At 37.5% G+C, this 23,625-nt stretch overlaps 1 protein-coding gene across 1 annotated transcript in view; it reads left to right on the forward strand.

Moving 5' to 3' along the window:
- ST8SIA2 (ST8 alpha-N-acetyl-neuraminide alpha-2,8-sialyltransferase 2) overlaps nucleotides 1-23,625 on the forward strand; it is a 104,390-nt gene that overhangs the window by 45,077 nt on the left and 35,688 nt on the right. Inside the window, exons 2-4 of the mRNA XM_074234151.1 lie at nucleotides 3,510-3,572; nucleotides 7,999-8,127; nucleotides 13,287-13,544. Of these exons, the coding sequence (XP_074090252.1) occupies nucleotides 3,510-3,572; nucleotides 7,999-8,127; nucleotides 13,287-13,544 (450 nt within the window). The remainder of the gene's footprint in view (nucleotides 1-3,509; nucleotides 3,573-7,998; nucleotides 8,128-13,286; nucleotides 13,545-23,625) is intronic.

Below are 23,625 nucleotides of genomic sequence, written 5' to 3' on the forward strand. Positions count from 1 at the left end.
CATACAGATCATAGATCCCTGTCTTCCCATCCAGAGTATTTCTTGCCCATTTTCTCCCAAAAGTTCACCACAGCCATCTACCCAAAAGTACTAGAGGTCTTTGTCATGGACGCATTCCCTTGAACTAGGGAAGACTGTTCTCTTGAGACACATTTGGAGGAATAGGGTTTGTGGCGTGTAGGAAGGATCCCTCAGAGTTACAATTACCAAAGATAGTCATACACCTGCTAGAGGATCAGTCTCCATCTCTGAGTTATTCAGTGTTGGTATCTGGGTCTTAGGTGAGATCAGACTAAAGCAAAGAAGGAAGGGAATGATCATACAAGAGGATCACTCAGCACCTAGCACCCAGGTTATGCCAGATCCTTGCCAGTCTTTCCAGTTTGATGAACCTGGGTAGTCCTAGGCAATAGGAAGCTCAACTCATTGGAAGGAAAGCAGATGTTTTAGAGGGAGGAAAAGGGTATTGCTTAAGTATATCTGATTTATCTCCTCCTTTTGATGTTACAAGTGAGGGAGTACTGATTAGCCAGATTTCTTGGTAAAAACAAATTTTTAATATGGGAGATTCCTAGCAGATTGCAACCAAAGGGTGTTTGATAAGAAAAGACATAGGTAGCTATGGAAGTGACAGGCTATATAAAATAGGCAAGACCTAAAAAACTGGGGGGGGGGGTGAATTAAAGCTCATATTAATATGTGGATAAGTTGAAGAAAATGGGAATATTTAATGTGGGGAAGAGAACAAGGAAAATCTGATAGTTGTTACTTATTTAAAGGATGGTTTTATGAATGTGGAATGGCTCTTATTTTCCTTGAATTCAAAGAGCAACAATGGATAAAAGGGAAACAGATTCTTGCTAAATGAAAGGGGAAAAAATTAACCTTAAAAATGACCTTAAGAGAGTTAGATTGCTTCATAAATTAATAAATTCCCTAACACTGAATAATTTCAGGTAGAAGCTGAATAATCATTTGTTAGGTTGTCATCAAAGGGATTTACCCTTCAAGTGAATTCACCCTTCAAGTTATTTAAACTTCTAAGATCCTTCAGATCTCAACTTCAATGATTTTCTGTGTCAGACAACATTGTCAACTAAAGAGCAACTAAATAGGAAACTAAAACATTACTGAAATTATGTTAAGTCATTAGGAAAATCCAACCCAAATTTGGTGGCAATACAGTAGCGTACTGATGGAAAAGTATGGAGCAGTACCACACAGGATAGATAGCCATGGATGACTTGCAAACTGTATCATTGGGAGGAATACTTATATCAGAGAAGCAGCATGGCATAATATGCTGAACTTTGAGTCAGGAATATCTGGATTCAGATTCTGCCACCTTGGGCAAATCATTTAATATTTCTGAACCTCAGTTTCTTCATCTATAAAAGGAGAGTATGGGATTACAAAGCTTTTGGCCTTAAATCTACAATTCTATGATCAGTAATGTCACAGAGATATTGAAGTATCAATGAAAAACTGCCATTTTCACTTGCAAAATCTAACTTATATTCAACTTTTCAAGAACAATCCTATAAAAGATAGGAAGAAAGGAGGGTCATCAAAGCAATATATTTTAATTCACAGAAAATAATCAGAAAGAATCACAAAGGACAACTTGGAAAATTACATGCTGAATTTATATTTGTAATTTTTTTAAAAAGCCATATGTAAAAGAAATCTACAGTTTCATATACAATCCTTGTTTCTCTTCTGCTAATATGGAAATTCTCATCTTATTGGGTGTTTCCAAAATTATGAAAAAGATATTAAAAACAAAATAAATAAATAATGTCAGTGATTGAATATACAACATACACACACACACAGAGTCCCCATTACCTAGCACAGTGATATTAGCACAGTTCCAAGTGCTTAATAATATAAGCAAACACTACCTACCCTCAAGGAGCTTTAACATTCCAATGGGGTAAAACAATAAATTGGGAATAAGACTGCAAGTGAGTAGTAGAATGAATCCAGAGAGAGGTTTTAGGCATATTAGGCAAAACAGGGCTATAGTCCTACAAAAAAAAAAAAAGAAAAAGAAAAGAAAAAGAAAAAAGGTGATCTATGGAAGGAACACATCGGTCTTGAAAGAAATGTTTCAGGGCAGAGGTTTCTTCAGTGTCAAGGCAACTGATAAAGAGTTGGAGGCATAAGTGAAGTAATAAATTAAGAGCTGGGAAAGACCATAAAAAGGACTTACCTAGGCCAAACCTTCATTTTAAAATGAAGAAACTGAGGACTAAACAGGTTAGGTGAATTGTCTAAGATCATACAGTTGATAATTTGAACAATATTTGAATTCAAAACCAGCCCTTTTTTCCCATGGTATCATGGGCCTCTCAAAGTATCATCAGTTACAACCTGATTCCTCTCTCTGGGAATATTTTCTTTTAGAATTAGCATAAGGGAGATGGTAATTTTGGTTTTTAATAGTCAATTAATTTTTATTTAGTAATCACTAAATAAATACCAAGAGACCTATGTTGAAACCAAGAAGACCAGTCTTCAAGTCTTATCCTTGACATATACTAGTACCATGACCAAGGACAAGGCTTTTAATCTCTCTGTGCCCCAAGCAATTCCCTAAGATTTTAAATTGCATAGGAGTCAGCCTGTCTCCTAGTGAGAATTCCCTACATTGATGAAATCATAAGTCTTAACCAAAACTAAACAACCCCACCCCTGACCCCAAACTATTGCATAACTCTTACCTCCACAAAAATCCTGCTCTCCTGCCTCATGGTGGCATGGTGGATTCTCCAAGGCTGTCCCAGTGGAGTGCAAGGTTCTGCCAAGTTGGAAAGTCTTCACAGAAGTCCAAAAGTGGTTGTAGACTATATCAGCTGTCAGAGGACTGTCCAAGCTAAGTATGAAACAGTACATCAAGAGAAGTCAGGTCACCAAGTAACTGAATTACTTTGCCTTTACAACTCATGAATTTTACTGCTTTCACAAACAATAAGACCTTATGTTTGACATTCATTTTAAGATGCTTTTAGATCCATTATCTCCCTTGGTGTTAGGTGCTATTGTGGAGAATACAAAAGAAAACAAAGACCTGGTGTCTGGAATTTGTGGAAAGAGTAGATACACACTTAAAGGCTGTAATGGAACAACATATAAACAAGTCTAAATTAATGTAGAAGAAAATTAAGTACAAAGTGTGGAGATGGCTCACAGTAGCAGCATTGGTGGTAATGAGGTATGGCTAACCACAGGTGGGCTTACTCTACACCTTAAGGCTGAGGTTAAGTGAGGCTTCTTGCAAATGGGACTCTTCTGAAGAAATAAAAAGGCTACATCTAACTCTTAACTCATTCTGACTTACCATCGTGAAAAATGACTCCCAAAGATGGACCCTTTTGGCAAATGGCAAGAATGAGAGCTGCTTCCTCCGTGAACAGCTCTCCAGACTGGGGGATCTCTTGACTATTGAACAAAGCTTTGCAAAGAGGAACTGGGTTTATAAATAATGCATTTCCTTTGTCTTGCAGGAATTCTGGAGGCAGAGGTACAATCAGATCAGCTGTGAACAGCTTACATAGCAAATCTAATAGGTTTGTAAATTAGATTTTGTGTTCATTTGTTTTTGCTGTAAGGCAGCTATTAATCTGCTTCTCTTCTTTGCTGGCTGGTGCCCTTCTTACTTAGTGAACAGATCTGTTTTGTTTCATTTCTGTTTTCCATTTCCCTAATCACTTTTTGGAGGGCGTGGGGGGGGTGGGGAAGAGAACTGTTTATGTAAGATCATTTATAAATGACCCAAGGTCTATATATTCCAAAGATGGGAAATATGGAAAGACAGCAATTACACTGAGGAGATAAAGATCAGAATCATATTAGACAACTTTGGACATCGTGGATCAAAACTTGAATTTGCATATTTACTATGAAACTTGAATCCTGCAAGATTCTGGTATAGGTCACAATATAAGTTCTTCATCAACATTCTGCAATTTATTGGGGGAAAAATCCAATCACTCTCTGGTAAGGATTTAAACAAAGAATTCAAGCTATTAGCTGAAACTACTTAAAATGTTTGGGTATATAGAAAGCAATTAGTCTGAAGCAACATTGATCATTTAATATGTATTCAATATTCCAATAGACTTTTTCCACTTGGCCATAGTGGAATATTTGACTGTATTAAGAGCTGCATGTGCGCTAATCTTGAGAAATGTGTGGAAGATTTCTGGCAAAGCAATTTCTCCTGCAGCATCTCTTAAAGCCACCCAAGATTTATTGATACTTTCTTTAAAAAAAAATATATCCTCATTTTATACCTGAAAGAAAAAATGCCATTGTTTCTGACTTGTTTTGGTCATGTGGTAATTCCAAGGTCACTTATTTTGTTACAATGACTTTGATCAAAGAAGATGCAGAAAGGAAAAAAAAGTCTGTGAAACTTTTGTCTGACAGCATTGTGTCAGTTCAAATTTGAAAAGTTTGGTTCATGGAACGGAGATTATCCAAGAAAACCATCACAAAATGTCTCTCATAGTATCTTCCTAATGATTCTAACAAACCAGGCTTCTAAGGCCAAAATATGTAGGAAGTTGAGGCAGTTTGAAGAGAAGAATCTTGCCATTTATACTCTATAAATAGTATCATTTTTTTCAGGAGGAGGAACTTTGTAATTATTTTCAGGGCTTTTCCCCTCCAACTATTCCAATTTTGGCAAGTCAATTTTTTTTTTTTTGGTGAGCACAGGAATAATAAAATAAATATTGGATAAAGTTAGGAAACCTAATTTCCAATCCTACCTCTGCCTCTAAGTATGTGATCTTAAATATTCAATTACTCTAGTTATCTGACAATTCTATTCAACTATTCCATGAGGCTATTTTCCAACTTTCTTGTATATATACTCGAGGTCTAATGTACCTACATGTTCTATCCCTGTAACAAACTTCTTGTGTAATTTCCTAAAATTATTAACAAACCTAAACTCCCTGAGAGCAAAGATTCTTATTTATTATTTTTTCGGACTTTACACCCCCAGCACCCAACACAGTATTTAATAAATGTTAATTGATTGAAGTTGGTACAAAAGTCTGATGCTGACATTTTTACAGTTGTTGGATTGTTCTGTGGGAAACTGAAACTTCTTGGGAAGGAAAGACTGTTCCTCAGGCCTGAATTTTGGTCCAGAACTATGATTTCATTGAAATGAGAAACTGTCCATGTGCAAAGTCCTTCTCTTCAAATATGTCTGCACTTGAACTGTGACTTCTATTCTTAGAGAGTTGTCTAAGACACTGCATTATTTAAGTGACTTTTGTGATATCACATAGCTAGTATATGTAAGAAGCAGGACCTGAATCCAGCATTTCCTGATACCAAAACTGACCCTCTATCTATATGCCACATTGTTTCTCCACACCTCCCCAAAAGCCTTCAGCAAACAGCTTTTCTTTGCCAAAGAATAGATTTACTTCATATTTAAAAAAGACGAGATGAAGGTAGAAATAAATTAGGTACTAAGTGAAGCATCTTGGGGCTGAAATTTCTCTCTCCAGAATGTTTTTTCCTAAAAATGAGGAAATTTTCTTCTTGCCAGGAAGGTCTTAGTTACATAGAAATGCAGTAAAAATCAGTTACCAGCAGACTAAACCTAGGTGAAATTTTAATAGCCATTCTAGATTGCCCCCAGCTGGCTTTTTAAAGATCTTATTATCTCTCTCTTACAGCAAGGTCATTGTGCCATGGTAGCACTGCAACCAAATTTAGAGGCACAGTTCTGGGTTCTAACATGTGTTCCTATACAAGAAAACAGTCCCAGACATACCTCCATCCTAAAGAAAATCCCCTTCTGGGACAGTTGGGTGGCACAATGGATAGAGCACTGGCCCTGGAGTCAGGAGGACCTGAGTTCAAATTTGGCTTCAGATACTTAATAATTGCCTAGCTGTGTGACCTTGGGCAAATCACTTAACTTGCAAAAATGGAAAAAAAAATCCCCTTCAAGATTCTTAGCTCTTTTTATATATATCTATAGATATATCATAGACCCCTTTGGCATTCTACTGAAATAAACAGACTCATTACTTGAACAATATTTTTTAATATACAAAGTAAAATTCCTAGGATTGCAAGGAAATACAATTATTGAATATTAAAATATATTGAAATAATATTATTTTTCTTCAGTCATGTTCACAAATATCCTAAAATATATCTATAGTCCCATTGAAGGAGGGTTCTATGTACCATAGGTTAATTAAGAATTCCTACCTTAATACCTTACATACCACAGCCCCAGTTTCAAAGTAGTACCACCCAATGGATATTCCTATCAAACTAAATAGTAGTAAAAAAAAAAATGTCCATTCTTCTCATGCCCTGTATAGATGGGGAAGAGGGTCAGCAACCTGAAAGATCCTCTGTGTATATTGCAGGAACTTTCTGAGGCATTAGCTTTATTCACATGTATTCTGATACCTGATGATAATGCCAACCATTCTCTCTGGAAGGCTGGCTTATCATGATGAAATATTAAAATGCTGTCATCCTTTATACCTCTTGATGTAAGCTGCAATGAAACATGAGCATTAAACCTGTGATCTTGTGGTATTATTGATGACCTGGGTCTTCTGCCAAGTAATGGAGTCCTGTCCAGTTCTTCTGGATGCTCCTGCCAATGGTGTTTGTAAGGTACTCCCCTAGCCTACCCAGGAAGATTGCAAAAGGGGACGCCCAAATTCTAAGAACCACTCTCCACATCATCTGCGGAAGAGCTACATGAATACAAAGTCACAAGGAGCCAGGATCATTGAGGAGGGAAGTGATACAAGCTAGTACCATAAAAACACAAAAGAGAATTTCTACTCAATCCATCTGCAAAAAGCCAAGGAAAAGAACAGGGTTTAAACCTTGTGAGAAAAAAAAAATTCAAGTTTTTGAACTTGGCTTGAAGCCTCAGAGCAGAGAGTTCTTTGATTTGGACTCTTGAAAGGCCAAAAATTTGGCTTCTCAAATCTGCTTAAAATTCTATCTCTCTTTCTCATAAAGGAACAGTTCTCTCCTCCTGTGACCCAGATGCTCTCTACGTGTATCCTGCAGTATCTAGGTTGAATATTATATCCTTTATATAAATATAACTATAACCTAGTTTCTCAGAAACCCACTGGCATAGATCACAAGCCTATGAAGCTAAGAGAGTATGGTAATATGCAGTGTTTGAGGAAGAAGGGGAGGAAAGAAGTATTGAATGTACATATAACGGTGCATCACCCTGTGGAAATAATTGACCTACTGTTGCCCTGAGGCCTGAAATCTATTACCTTTTGACTATAATTCCAAAGCAACAGAAGCTTTAGTGTTTAGTTGGATTATCATTTGGCATTTTTTTTAAACCATCCTATCTAGAAGGGAGCCAATGTGATATGGTGGAAAGAATTAGATTGGAAGTGAGAACAGGGTTTGAATGTGAGACTCTGCCAGTTCTCTCTAAAACCTTGGATAAATCATGGCACCTCTGTTCCTCAGTTTTTTCCCTCTGTAAAATGAGAGGGTTTGACTGAATAACCTCTAAGGTCTCTTCCAATTTTAAATATATGGCACTGCATTCTATTGAGAATTAAAATATGTGGTTTATGATTTCTCTTCCTCGAATTTGAACTCCAAAATTATCCAGCTCCACCAGTGACTGTTAAGTTTCACTGAGGGTAAGGGAGTAGAGGGTAATGGGAAACTCTCTGTGACCAACACATTGCCCACAAATAGAAAGGGCAGCTTTGCTAGCAAGGAATGTGCTTGGTTTGTTACCTAGGGGAAAGCAAGAGGGAGTGGGGGCAGGAGACATAATGTGTACATTGGAAAAGACCCATGGGCTTCCGTCCCTCTAGGTAATCACTGCAATTTTGCTTTTCTAAAGTTTACATTCATGCCAGAACAAAAAACAAAACTATTAGAGATGTCATCGGCATGCTAACAGATCCTGTCTCTCTTTTTTTTCTGGTTTGTGTTTTTTTTCTTCCCCAGAGTCGAAGTTGTAATAAATGGCTCTTCATCTCCAGCTGTTGTTGACAGAAGTAATGAAAGTACAAAGCACAACATTAAGCCAGCCCCATCCACATGGAGACACAACCAGACCCTGTCTTTGAAGATCAGGTATTGGTAATTACCTATAGGACAAGAGACAGATTTGGCCCTCTTCAGCACAAGCTGGCAAATTGCCTCTCTTTATCATCGAAAGAAGTCAAGATAGAAATAAAATGTTTACCTCCTGCTGAGGCAGGCTTCATCTGTAAGTGATCAGTCAGAAATATAAATCTCAGAATAGCCTAGGGACCCAGCAGGTGTAGGGCACCATAGCAGGACTGGAAGGCAAAAGAGGATGATGGGCTGTGAGGGGGATTCAAGGTTGCAAAGAAGCAAGTTTTGGGGGGGCAACATAGGAGGGGGAAGGAGAAAGGGTGTCAGCTGAACTGGGAATGTTGACCTCCAGTTGGGAACATCAGGCAGGAATGACCTCTAAGTCTGGCCAATTGAGGTCCATTTGGCTAGCCTGCTACTTTCTTGAATATTTTCATATTGCCATTGTATACCATATATATATATATATATATATATATATATATATATGTATGTATGTATGCAATGCTTTCATAGTTCTTAAGAGACCAAAGGAATTACCCAAATTTGAGGCTGAGGTGTGAATCACAGCAGTAGAATGTCTTTATAAAGACTGACCAGGGAAAGTCTCCATCTTAAACTCATTCAGTCCCATCATTGGATTACTCTGATCTTTCCATCCTCATTCATAGATGATGTATGCATTGCCTTTGTAGCTTGTATACAAGATCACTGGACACAGACCCTGTAACTGCTCCTAAATCACAGGCCTGCGCCAGATCCTCTCTCTCTCCCACTGGTTGTTGCCATAAATTCCACTATTTAATGAGGCGTAGCTAGATGATGCAGTAGACAAAGCACTGGCCTTGAAATCAGGAGGATGAGAGTTCAATCCAGCCTCTGACACTTACTAGCTGTATGACCTTGGGCAAGTCACTTAACCCTAATTGCCTCACATCCAGGGCCAACTCCAGTTTCCTAATTCATATCTGGCCACTGGACCCAGATGGTTCTGGAGGAGAAAGTGAGGTTGGTGACAGCCTAGCACCCCCTCATTCAAAGTCAATTCATGTGCTTGTCATGGCATAACCTCCCTGATGTTGTGGTTGTCTTCAAAAATGAAGGACAAAACATTACTCTTTAATGATGGAGATAAATAGGTGATGAGCAGTAGTGTGCTGACTTGGTGTCAGGAAGATCTGAGTTCAAATTTGATCTGTGTGACCATTTGTGTGACCCTGAGTAAGTCACTTAACAATTTCCTCATATGTAAAATGGGGATTGTTTGAGGATTGTTTAAAGAACAAAATGAGCTATTAAAAAGTATTATATAAACATTAGTTATTATGATCCTTTAAGACATTGATCATTGTTATAAGACAGATTTTCCCTTAACGAGGGGTTTTATGTCTTTATTAATCATTTATCTGTTTATAAGAATAAAGAATCTAAATACGGGTTTGCAGAAGGAGAAAAGAGAAAAGTATTAGGACATGAGATTGGACCTAGCATTACTACTACTAGTGTAGTATCTATTTTCATATTCCCAGTACCTAGCTTGGCACCTTGCATGTAATCAATACTTAATCATTTATTTAATTGAATTGGCACTTTGCAAAATAGAAGAGGATGGCAAAAATGAAGTCTGTGGACAATAAAAAAAAGTTTTACCCAGTTCACAATTTCGCCATGGGATAATGGCCATTGAACCAGAGCTGAAATAGAAAATGACATTGTAGGAAGGTATGGAGAAAAAAAAAAGTAGCAGTCCTACCCATGCCTTGGGTTTCAAGTTTCCAAGATAAAGAGATCTTGGATGGAAAGAGAAGAGCAAATTTAAGAAATACATGCTCTCCAGGGGATAGGTGGAATGATAACAGAAGAAAAATGAGCAACCAAAAAGTCATCTGAAGAAGTAGGTTTCTCTCTCTACCACCTGCCTTCCCTTTCAACATTTCTTCTTGCAAGGTCCTTGGTTCTGCATTCCCGCCTATGGCTTCCTGACAGCTGCAGACCCATATTACTGATCCCTTTAATAAAAGGAACTGTTGTCATTAAGACCAACTGTGAGTGAAATTGTACCTCCTCTTGCCAGCTCAGCTTCATCTGGGTTTCCTCCCTCTAGTTTATTCCCCTTTATCAACTGCCAAAGAAATCTGATCACTGAAAGCACAAAGCAGAGGAGGTGCCCCAGCTTATGGTCCTGAGATTGGGGTGTGTGAGCCTGAGAAGGGAGTCATACCCAATAGGATAGTGATAAATTAGTTAGTTGGCCCTTCCCATCTCAGGGCTCTTGACTGGGAGCCTAGAGGATCTCTCAGTATGAACAATTTGCCTTCCCCCAAGGGGAGGGATAAATCCTTTCAAATCCAGGCAATTAGTCATTGAAATTATTCATAAGAAAAGATCCTTTAAGACATCTGAAATAATGTTTAATAATTGATAGTAATTTCTGGTAATTAATTAGAAATTAATTCACTCATGAGAGTCTTTATTTATGGTATTTCTGAGGGTTATCTTTGCTTTTAAATACTTTGGGGTTGGTAATTGCAAGGTTCTTAGCCATTTCCCAAACAAATTAGTGTGTTAGTTGAGTTACATAATCTTTGGTAAGCACCAGTAAATAATAACAATGCTTCCATTTTCTATCAAGGAGTACAAATTATCAAGTGCAAGATTTTTCTCTGTGTTTGAGAAAACCCTATTTCATTAAATAAGAAATAGAATCAATGGAAGAAGAGAGATGGTAATATTCCCTCCAGGCTTTCTCTGCCCTACTAAATATCAGGGCTTTCATTGGCCTGGCCTACAAGAATCCCAGGTCAACTGAAAGCTTTATCCCTCTTCGGCATCATTTTTCCAATCTGTACAACAGAGTTCACAGGATCACAGATTTAGGCTATTTAGCTTAACCTTCTCATTTTTCAGATGAGAAAATCAAGTTGCATAGAGATTAAATGGCTTGTCCAAAGTCACAAGACTGATAAGCTACAGAGGCAAGATTTCAACCTGAGGCCTTTGTCTCCTGGCCAAGTGCTTTTCTCCAGGCCCTGGGATATGTATATGACCCAGGTTTCTCAAGAATGATGACAGATGAATTCTGGCAGATCCTGCCAAACTGGCAAGGTGTCAAGCTTGGGTCCAGTAATAGAATATACATCTGTCATCTAAGGGTCAGGCCAGCTAGGCTTGGAAAGACTCATCATCAGAAGATTGGTCACCAGGTGATGAATTTTCTCAACATGGCAATTCATGAACTTCTCTTCTAAGGCATAAAGTGATCACAGCCTTCATTAGTAGAGAGAGGACCACAATGAATAAATTCATCGATTCTTGAAAAATTAAAGTAAAAATATTTTTAAAAATCTGGTTGATGATATTAATAAGTTGTTCATATCCACGAGATGTTTAGAGATCTTATGATGAAATGAGCTCTATAACAATGAACTCTCTCACTTTTTTGCTTATTTGTTTTGTTTCAAAGGTATTCATTCAGCTTCTATTAATGTGGCAATAGTTAACATTTAAATACCATCTATTATGTTACAGGCACTCTGCTAAGCCCTTTAAAAACATTATTTCTTTTCATCCTCACAACAATCCCAGGAGATAGGTGTGATTATTATTCCTAGTTTATATATGAGAAAACTGAGGGAAACTAAGGTTAAGTGATTTTCATATAGATAGGAAGTGTCTGAGGCAGGATTTACTCTAACACTTAGTTGCTCCTATATGAACTTGGACCATTTCATATAGCCATCTCTAATACAAACATTTCCTCTCTGCTTATTCTCTATTATATTGTAAAGGTGTCTTTGCTGGATTCTTCAAAGTTGTCTTAAAAACATGACCTCACTATCCTAAGAGGAACCAACCAGTAGAATGTTTTATCTTTTCCCAAAAGCTAAGAGTCTTATTACTTTTTAGCCAGACTGGTTTACTTTCTTTACAGTGTATGTCCCCTATATCTAGAATTGATTCCTTTATCAACTGTACTTAGGATTCTAAACTTCCTTCAAGGTTCAACTTCGCTGTCACTTCCTACAGAGAGCCTTCCCTCCTCCTCATCTTGTATATGTAGTATTCCCTAGTAAATATAATCTTGAAGGAAACTAACATTTTTTCAATCGGTCCTCTATCTTCTGCACCTACCACATCATCTTGTCTATAGTAGGTGCCTAAAAATGTTTTTGAATGGAATAGAGTCAAAGATAGCCTCAAACTTAGTAGTCATTGGATCATTTGTTGAACCTCTTAGACTTCAGATCTGGAAATACCTAAAGGTCATCTAAACCAACCTCTTCATTTTAAACAGACCTGGAAAACAATAGAATTGCTCTAAACTATAAAAACCCTTCATGACCATGAACCAAAATGTATTTATTTGTAAACATCACTGAAATATTGTAGAATAGAGAAAGACACATTAATCAACCTCTGAAAGTTGACTGAGCAGTTTTCTTTGGTGGTAAGTCCTTGAAATTTTCAAAAAGTACAAGATGCTTCCATAGGCCATTGAGTAAGTTGACCAGTTGCTATCTGAGGTAAATACAAGAGTTAGCAATACACTGTTTCCTCCCCAACTGATTGAGGAAACTGTCCAGTCAGACTGTCTAGTCCCCTCCAATTTACCACAGAAGAGATTGGGATAAAATAAAAGATACATGCTACTTAGAAGGCAAGGAAAATTGAACTCTGACCTCCTAGATCTATAAAAAAGAACTAAGATAGTTCACAGTTCTGCCATCTCTTTTTAAGAGTGGTACACCAATCAATTCTAGTGTACTGGCAGCTTACTCCCCAGATTAGAAAAGAAAATGTGAGTTATCAACTCTCATGGCAGGTGGCAGCTGTCACATCTGCCACTGGTGTCAGAGTAAGGGCCCAGCTGTAGCAGACAGCCCACCTGCCAAAGAAAATTGGTCCTTGGGTCATCTTTAGCATACCTGCCATAGGTTACCAACCTCTACCCCAAACCCATTAGCCAAGATTACCTCTAGGGGATTGGCACACAGCTGTCTGTCTCGTTTACTGAAGAAAAGTTGGTTATCAGACATAGAAGGGGAAGGTGAAGAGGAAGAAAGAATGAAGCCCTAAAAGAATAGCTGTCAATAGAGGGCTACATTAAGGAGATGGAATGAAGGAAGAAGACCCTATTTTTTTTTTCACTTACACATTTGGTTTTGTTTTTTTAGGAAGCAAATCTTGAAGTTCCTAGATGCAGAAAAAGACATATCAGTGCTCAAAGGAACCCTGAAGCCCGGAGACATCATCCACTATATCTTTGACAGAGCTAGCACCATGAATGTGTCCCAGAACCTGTATGAACTCCTGCCCAGGACCTCTCCCCTGAAGAACAAGCACTTCAGGACCTGCGCCATAGTGGGCAACTCTGGGATTCTGCTGAACAGTGGCTGTGGGAGGGAGATAGACACTCACAGCTTTGTCATAAGGTAATTCCCAGAGGGGCAGATCTCACCTGGAGCTGATGTGGCAGACAGACAGAGAGTTTTCCAATGAGTAGAAGGAGTAACTGCTTTTGATCTAGTCTGTCTGTCAACGAATATTTAATGAGCATTTATTTTTTGTCAGACACTGAGCCCTGGAGATATGAAGAGAGGCTAGATTGTGGTGACACTGTCCTCAAGGAAGTCCTATTCTCATAGGGGAGCCAACATCTATGCACAGATAAGACAGATAGAGAGCAGATGGAGGGATCACAGGATCATAGAGTTAAGATTTAAAGGAAACATAGAGACTGTCATTTTACAGATGAGAAAACTGAGGCTGGGGTGGCTAGGTGGTGCAGTGGATAAAGCACCGGCCCTGGAGTCAGGAGTACCTGGATTCAAATCCAGTCTCAGACACCTAATAATTACCTAGCTGTGTGGCCCTGGGCAAGCCACTTAACTCCATTTGCCTTGCAAAAACCTAAAAAAAAAAACTGAGGCTGCCTTCCTGGGGGATAAATACACTTAATGATTCCAAAGCATTTGAATGCCATAAAATACAGTGGGCTCTATATTACTTGTAACAGTTGCATTTGTGCCAGAATCTCTGATTTCTCAGGTGTAGGGAGCTGGTGATGTAAAAATCCCTCTGCCAGTGATGGTTTGATGTTTTTGTTCTCAAAGAAGATCATGACTTTGGGGAGGTGATGCCATGACAAGCAATGAATTGGATTTGAGTGAGGGGCTGCTGTGCTGTCACCAGTCTCACTTTCTCCTCCAGAGCCATCTGGGTCCAGTGGCCAGATATGAATCAGGATGACTGGAAATGGCCCCGGATGTAAGGCAGTCAGGGTTTAGTAATTTGCCCAAGGCCATACAACTAGTAAGAGTTATGAGAGTCTGAGTTCCGATTTGAACTCTGGTCCTCCTGACTCCAGAGCTAGTGCTCTAGCCACCGTACCACCTGAGTGAAGTGTTAAAGAATTACTTAGTGAACTAAAATGTTAAATGATTTACCCAGGGTCTCACAGCCTAAGATCCATTCAAAGACAGGTCTTGAACCCAGTTCCTCTTGACTTTCAGACTGGCCCTTTATCTTCTGCATAAGATTATAGGATTGTAGATTTAGAATTAGAATGAGACTTGGAGATTAACTAGTTCAACTCCTTCATTTGAATAAACAAATGCTCAGAGAATGTAAGTGACTTAATTACGGTTACACAGTAAACAGTAGAGCTAGGATTCACAATCAGGTCCTATAACTCCAAGTTTTCATGTTTTTTCCATAAAACATAAGTGATACCCCTCAGTTTACCTCTTGGGAAAAATAGAGAATAACAATTTGATGATGTCAATAAATATTTGCTAAGTACCTTCCACATTCCAGACACTATTCAATGATTACTGAGGATACAAAAAGAAGCAAAACCAATTCTTACCTTCAAGGAACTTACAGTCTAATGGGGTAGACAATGAATAAACAAATATGAATAAACAAACTCTCTACAGGATAAATGAGAAATAAGAGCGATAAGTCACTAGGGAAAAGAAGGGAACTCACAACTCTATAGTACATATATACAAATATGTGTCAGGCCATATGCTAGTGCTTTATAAATATTGCTTCATTTGATCCTCAAGGAAGCTGCTATTATGATTATTATTATTATTCAGTTTTACAATTGAGGAGACTGGGGTCAACAGAGATTAAGTGACTTATCTAGGGTCACATAACTAGTAACTGTCTGAGGTCTAATTTGAATTTAGATGTTCTGACTCCAGACCCAGTACTCTATCCACTATGCTACCTAGTTACCCATCATTCTAGACACTAGAATTAAGAGAGGTTGGGAAAGGTTTCCTATAGAAGATGGGATTTTAGTTGGGACTTAAAGAAAGCCAAAAAAGATAATAAGCAGAGATCCTACATCCTTTCCCCTCAATCTTTCTTCCCATATTTCACTAGCATGAGCATTTGAATAGCCATCTCACTCAAAATAGAACATCAATCCTAGTGTCTTGGAGACACTATAGGGACAGACAGGTGTCTATGGTGTTCCCCAGACAAAGCAAGGTCATGGAAGTCCTGGATGTTTCATTTCACACAGGTTACCACCCAAGAAAAGTTTGCATGGAGCCAGTTCAAATTTCTTGTGCTTAGAGAGCCCATTCCTAACTTGATGCCTACATAATGAAATTTCAGTATTGGGACTTGGAAAGAAAAGAAATTGCTTTCAAGGGTTTGATGAGTTTGTAGAAATGCTGAGTCCAGATCATAGAATAACCTATGTAATTGACAATAAAATTTAAAAAAAAAACCAAGCATTTATTAAGTTCCCATTATTTGCCAGATACTGTGCTAAGCATTTTACAAATATTATCCTATTTGATCCTCACAATAACCCTAGGAATTAAGTGGTTTCATCATCCCTGTTTTTACAAATGGGAGAACTGAGGGAGACAGGATGTAGCCCAGAGTTACAGAACAAGTCTGGGGTTAGATTTGAACTCCGGTCTTCTGACTCTGGATCCAGTGTTCTATCTATGATGTCATCTGGCTACTTACAAGCATTTATTAAGATCCTGTGCCAGGTACTAGAAAGGTATAAGCACAATTCAAAACAAAGTCACTGAACTCGAAGAGCTTGCATTTTATGGCGATTAAAATCAATGTTCTCTTGATCACAGTTTGATATATCATGCAGAATGCCCGACAGAAAATGGCAGAAAGCTAAGAGAATAAAAGGGGAATTTAAGATTTCTAATAAATCGAGTTATGTCAATTCCACATAGCTGTCAGAGTGATTTTCCTAAAATTTATATCAATTCCCTGCTCTATAAATTCCATTGGACCACCTATTGACTCAAGGAGCAAATATAAACTCCTCTCCTTGCCTTTCAAAACAACCCAATCCCATCCTACCTTTCTAAACTTCCTTCATATTACACCCTTCCCAGTGCAACCAAATTGACCTTGCTGCTCATATCTCCATCTCCATGTCTTTGCATTGATGTCTCTCACTCTTGGAATCATGCCCTTCTCATTATACCCCCCCTCACTTCTTAGAACCCTTTATGCTTTTCAAAACTCAGTTCAAAGCATCAACTTCTCTACCTAATATCTTTACTGATCAAGCCAATTCCTAGTTTTCTCTCTCCCCAAATTACCTGATATTTATTATTTTGCATAGATTTTTACATGTTTGTATATGCATCTCAACCAATAGAAAAGAAGGACTATTTCATTTTTGTCATCCTATCTCCAGTGCCAGGCCTAGTGAAAAATATAGAATAGGCACTTAATAAGTGATTGAATAATTGGTTTAGCTAAATTAAAATGGGGGGGGGATAGTCAGAATAGGAATTAACATTGAAAAAGCAGATAAACTAAAGATGATGTAATAGAAAGAATGGTGGTTTGGAAGTCAGTTACCTGAGTTTGAATCCTAAATCCACTATTTACTAGTAATGTGACATTGGACAAATTACTGGTCCTCTCTCTAGGTCTCATTTTTCTCAGATATAAAATGGAGTTGGATTAGAAAGCTCTTCTAGGGCAGCTAGGTGGCACAGTGAATAGAGCACTGGCCCTGGAGTCAGGAGGACATGAATTCAAATCAGTCTCAGACATTTAATAAATACCTAGCTGTGTGATCTTGGGCAAGTCACTAAACTGCTATTGCCTTTCAAAAACAAAAACAAACAGACAAAACAAGATGGTTCTTTGGGTCCTTTCTGGTTCTAGAGCTATGATACCATCAATAATAAAATTTGTGTGCCACATTTAGATTTTTCAAAGTGAAGGTATTATTATCATCATCTTTGCTTTCCAGTTGAGAAAACGAAGTTCAGAAAGGAGAAATGACTTGCTAGTAATTGACAGGACTCAAATCTATGTCTTCAAATAGTTTTCCAGTGTTCCTCATACTTTCCAACACCTCCCCCAATATAGTCAGACTTGAGAAGTATTGTCTAGCAATAGTTCCACACAGAGTCTGTGGTGCATGTTCAGGTGCCAGGGTTCCACTTCACATACACACAATTTCATTTTAACATTGTATGGTGCTCAATAAGGCTTGCACCCAAATTGCAAAACCTGATGAAGACTAGTCCCCCTTCCAGGTCACTCATGGTCTCACCATTCTTAATTCACATACATTCATAAAAAAAGGCAGTATGTTCTAGTGATCAGAACCTTGGAGAGACTCAGGAAGCTTAAAAATCTAATGGAAAACTGTCACTAATTTTGATAGATAGAGACTTCAGTACATGTATATACACATTATATTTCTACTTCACACATCCAAATATAATTTCATTTTAACGTCTGTTATTAACATTACATAGTGCTCATAGAACAAGGATATACAGGAAAGGCAGTATGATGAGGGATTCGAGGAGATAAGAGATATCATCTAAGCACAGTACAATATAAATATATTCTTACTGGATAATATGTGTATATGAGAGGTTGGGTTATGTGTGTGTGTGTGTGTGTGTGTGTGTGTGTGTGTGTGCATACTGCTCAAGGGGAAGTCATCCTTTTATCCTTAAAGTTCATGCCTAGCAGGTGCCCATGGGTTTGTGTGTATCTCAGGCTGATTTATATGTGTGTTCAGAGATTTGCATGTCTGTTGTGGAGACATCCAAGCCATTGTAAGAGACATGTGAAAACCAAGAATGACAATTATATGACTTCTGCCCTTGAATTAAAAAAAGCTAAACCCATTTCTCAACCAGTAGAATGAAGTTAATCATTTTTCAATGCTTCATTTCCCTCATTCCTTTGCCTCCTAATTGTACTAATTGGAGGCACTTAATGGATCAAAATTCCAGAATAGTAGAGAAGCACAAATAAATGATCCTGGTAGCAGTTCTCATTTACTTAGTAATTCATTGTTTACAAAACAATTTCCTCCCAACAACTCTGAGATTGAAAGGAAAGTACTGGTATCTCCATTTTTCACATAAGAAAACTGAGGTTCAGAGGTGTGAAATAGTTTGATTCAAGTCACTCAGTCAACAAGAGTCAGAGCCAGAATCTTAATCCTGAATTTTCTGTTAGGTTTTTCCTACAGGACTATTCTACATCCTGATTCTAATACTGGGACTCAGAGTGTTGTCGAGGAGGAAAAAAGTTCACTTCTGAGCTCTTTGGTCTTCTGTGGCAAGAATGATACCATGGGAACACACAAGTGGTTGGTTTTTCCACCCACTTGCTATTTATTAAATATATACTATGGGCAAAGCACTGTGTTAGGTATTACTATTGTCCTTAACTGGTTTTTGTTGACGCCATAACCATACCATCTTTAATAAATAGTATTTATAAGTACCTTCCATGAGACAGGCATTGTGCTAAGCTTGGGGATAAAATGAGGTAAAAGACAGTCCTTGCCCTGAAAAAGCTTATAATCTAATGAGGGATTATAAATATATATATATATATATATATATACATATATGTATATAATATATACAGCATATATTGATTCTGTATATAATAAATACATACAAAGCAAGCTCTATACAGGATAAATAGGAAATAATAGAATTTATAGGATTCAGGAAAGGCTTCCTATAGAAGATAGGATTTTAGTTTAGACTTGAAGAAAGTCATGGAGGTCAGTAGTGGGAGTAGTCCTCTGTAAGATATGAGTTATCTATAATAGGTGGGTAAGATAAAAATAAGGAAAAAAATCAAGAATTGTCAGAGGGTCTTTCAGAAACCAGGTCCAGTACTCTAGTCATTGTGACATTTAACTATTTAAAATATTCATGAGAAACTGTGTGACACAGAGTAGAGAAACTCAGACATAATGGCTATTATCTTGGGCAAGTCATTCAATATTCCAGTTCCTCCAACCCCACTTGTTTCCTTCCCTATCCCTAACCACTTCCAAATCATTGCAACAATTCTTTAATTTGCAAAACAGGTACTAACCTGTATTGAAGAGAGAATCTCCTATACCAATGAAATCATAGATGTAGTCCCAGCTCATTCATTCATAAATCATGTCTATATTTGAGTGTTTTTAAAATATCTTATTAATGTAGTTTTATTTTTATATCCAACCTTAGAATTAGAAAAAAGATAAGCAAACCTATTGATAAAGTAACTGGTAGACAAATATATCATATTTTCACACTGATTGACTGCCTTTCTGCTGAAAGAAAGTTTCATTCTCTAGGATCCAAGATGGATCGTGCATTTGAACCATGTTCCATTATCTTTTGGTTTTGTCCTCATTAATGTTAGTATAGTCATTGCTTATCTTCTCGTTCTAATTATTTCCCTCTGCATCAGTTTATATAAGTCTTCCCACATTTCTCTCGTTCCTCAAATTTGTCATTCTTTTTGGTACAGTTCTAATTCTGTACATTCTTACTCTTTATTTTATTCTGCCCTTCCCCAAGAGATGTGAAAGGTCTCTATTTCCAGAATTTTTCCAGTGCAGAAAGTGAAACTATAATTATTTAGGAATACATGTGGGACCTTGGAATACATACATCTTTTTGGTATTAAAGAATCTATGTTCATAGGATCATAGATTTTTAGCTGGAATAGACACAATTCCTTCTAAAAATGCTAAACAATTCCCCCCATTCAATTTTCAGTTCAGAGAAAAACACCTATTCTTCTGAGAGTTGGAACATGGTAGTAAAGAGAGGTCAGCATTTAATATCAAATGCCTTATGTAAGAGATGATTCCTTAATTGGATACATTTAATTGAGCTTGAAAATATAACCCATGGAGTTTGAGAAGGCCAGTGGTTCCAAGCAAGTTCAAAGCACAAACTCCATATAAATTGATGTCTCTGCTCCTCTTTTTTCCTTCTTCAGCTCAATTGAATTTAATTCAACAAACAAGTATTAAATGTTTACTGCATGGGTAGTACAGTGATAGTTGCTAGCTAGGTGAAATAAAATAAGGTCCCTACCCCAATGGAACTTACCAAAACAGTAGGATGATTTTTGTTGTTTAGTCATTTTCACTTATATCTGACTCTTTATAATCCCATTTGGCAAAGATATTGGCAATGATATTAAAGTGGGAGTGGCCAGGTGGTGCAGTGGATAGAGCACTGGAGTCAGGAGTACCTGAGTTCAAATCCGACCTCAGACACTTAATAATGACCTAGCCACTTAAACCCACTGCCTTGCAAAAAAAAAACTTAAAAAAAAAAGATATTGAAGTGGTTTGCCATTTCCTTCTCCAGATTCTACAGATATAAAAACTGAGGCAAAAAAAAAAGACTTAAGTTAAGGCTTAAGCTCAAACAGCTAGTAAGTATCTAAGGTCAAATTCTATCCACTACACCACTTAGCTTCTCCAGTAAGGAGATATGACATGAAATAATTAGAAGAGTACGAAAGCAGTCATTGGCATAAGAAGGGTATAAAAAAATTGAGATAATAATTAGAAAGTACTTTGCATAGCACTTTGACTGGTGTATAGTAGGTCCTATGAAAATGTTGCCTATATCATCATCATCTTCATCTTCATCATTATCATCATTATTAGTTCTTTCCCTCTGAGGTTACTTTCCATTTATGTATGTATAGGGTATGTATAATATGGATGTATTTCCATTTACTTCCAATTCTACAATAGACTATATGCCCCATGGAGAGCAGGTATAATTTTTAAAATTTATCTCAATGAAATATTTATAAAGCATTTTGTAGACCATAAAGCACTATATAAATGCAAGCTATCATTATTATGATTGTTATTTTTTTTCATCTATGCTTTTTGCTTCTTAGCTCAGTAGATAATAAATATCTTTTGAGTTGAATTCCATTAAATTAGGTTAGTATAGTTTAAAGGAAAGAAAACTAGATTTAGGGGCAGCTAGCAACACATTGGCTAGAGCATCAGCCCTGGAGACAGGAGAACCTGAGTTCAAATCTAATCTCAGATGCTTAACACTTGCTTAGCTGAGTGACCTTGGGCAAGTCACTTAACCCCATTATTTCCACCATTTGTGTCCTTGGCCAAGTCATTTAAACCTTCTGGCTCTCATTTTCCTCATCTGTAATATTGGGGTGGGGGGGTGGACTAGATGACCTCCAAAATTCCTTTCAACTCTAAAGCTTTGATCCTGTAAATTTATAAATGGAATAGTCAGGGGGTTGGAGAATGTGGGGAAAGTATAACAAGTCTTAAGTAAAAAATGAAAACAAGGGGGCAGAGGTAGGGAAGCACATAATATATATATAGGGAAAAGAAAAAGATTGAAGTTGGCTCTTTTGTTGAATCACACAAAGCAAGCTGAAATGGAAGGAAGTGGAAGGCCTTGAATGCCAACCAGAAGAGTTTGACTTTTACTTGATAAGCAATAGGGAGTATTGAAGAGTTTTGAGCAAAGTAATTAAATATGTGATTAAGGCAAGTGAAGAAGGCATTTTGCAGGAAAGATTGGAAGGAAAGAGTATAAGTGGGAAGAGCCATTAAAAGGCTATTGTAATATTTCAGGTGGGTGGTATGAGAGTGGAGTAGGAAATAGCAGTGGGAATTGAGAATAGAAGGAAAAAGAAAGACATTTTGACAGTAAAATAAACAAAATTTGATAATTGACTGGATATGAGAAATAAGATAAGGAGAAGAATCAAATATAACATCAGGCTTTGGAATGCAAGTCTGAGTGAGTGGCAGCACCAATGACAAAACTTATGAAATTTGAAAGACAAACAGATTTTAATAGGAAATAAATAAACTCCTTGTGCACATGGCAGGGAATAACCAGGGGAGAAATGTCCTGAAGACAGTTGACAATACGCCTCTGAACTTCAAGGGAGAGAACAGAACTGAAAATACAAATCTGGGATCCAATTATCTTAGCCTCTTGTCACCTTGGGTGTGATGAGTGAGGAAATTATGTTACTGTATACAAGATATGAAATGAGACCAAGGAAAAAAAAATCCATCTCTTTCCATGGGGTTAAGTGGCTAACATTTCATCATCCTGAAAAACAAAAAATGACTACATTTTCACATTCATGGTGTATACCCTTTATGATTATAATTCTTTTTGGAATTATGATAAGCATTAAGTTTTATGAAGATACAATTTCTGAATTATTAGAAATCAAAGATTCTATACAGATACATGCAGACACACATACAAAATTATTGTAGAATTACCTACTTCATTCCAATATAAAGAAGATACTGGGCAAATTCCTAGGTTTTACAAATTCTAATATAATCTGTAACCTACATCCCCTCATTCCCATCCCCAGGCTTGTATGGACTGATTTCATTCTTAGAAACATTCTTTTGCTCATATATCACACCCGGATTTTAATATGAGAAACTCTTCAAAGAAAATTCCTATCTAGGACTCCATCAGATATGAGAAAAAAGTGCCCGAACTCCCATACAAGCACTCAAGGTAACAATGTACATATCAAGTACAGGACAGATTTCTTTTTCCCACCTAATAGAAAATGCAAGAAACACATAAAACCCAAAGTAGCCCATTTGAAATACAATACAATCATCTTCCCTCTACAATGAGTCAAACCATTCCCCAGGGCTCCTCAATTTTCAGACTCATAGCACCACCCTGTGGTTTAGATTCTCCTCAGGAGGGAAATGAACTTGGGGTTCCTGGGGAAACAATTCCCCCAACATTCTGGTGAATCCCTTATCATTCCAGGGGCCTATACAGGAATCTAGCCTTATGGTACTATCCTGGGGGATGATTGTCCCAGAAGGAAATGAACATGATGGTGCTATAGTGGCTAACCCAATTCCCATTGCATCTATGCTATCTGAAGAACTCACAATATTAGCAATGGAAAAAATTCATTGGTTAGTCTTCATCTATGTCATGGTTTTGATCCCTTGCTGATCTTCCATCTTCCAGAGGGTAGACATATGCTTACTTCCCAGGAACTCTCACCCTTTCTTTTGTTAGAAGGTTGGCTTTTGGAATTCAACATTGAACATGATATCCCCTCCACTTTTATCCAGGAGACCATGGTTCAATGACTGACCTCTCAAGCCACAAGAGCTTCCACCGGAGTAATTTCTAGTGTGGAATAATTGCAATTTCTAAACTGAAGAGGTCTCCT

The sequence above is a fragment of the Macrotis lagotis genome, chromosome 4 (genome assembly GCF_037893015.1).
Source record: "Macrotis lagotis isolate mMagLag1 chromosome 4, bilby.v1.9.chrom.fasta, whole genome shotgun sequence".
Classification (NCBI taxonomy): Eukaryota; Metazoa; Chordata; class Mammalia; order Peramelemorphia; family Peramelidae; genus Macrotis; species Macrotis lagotis.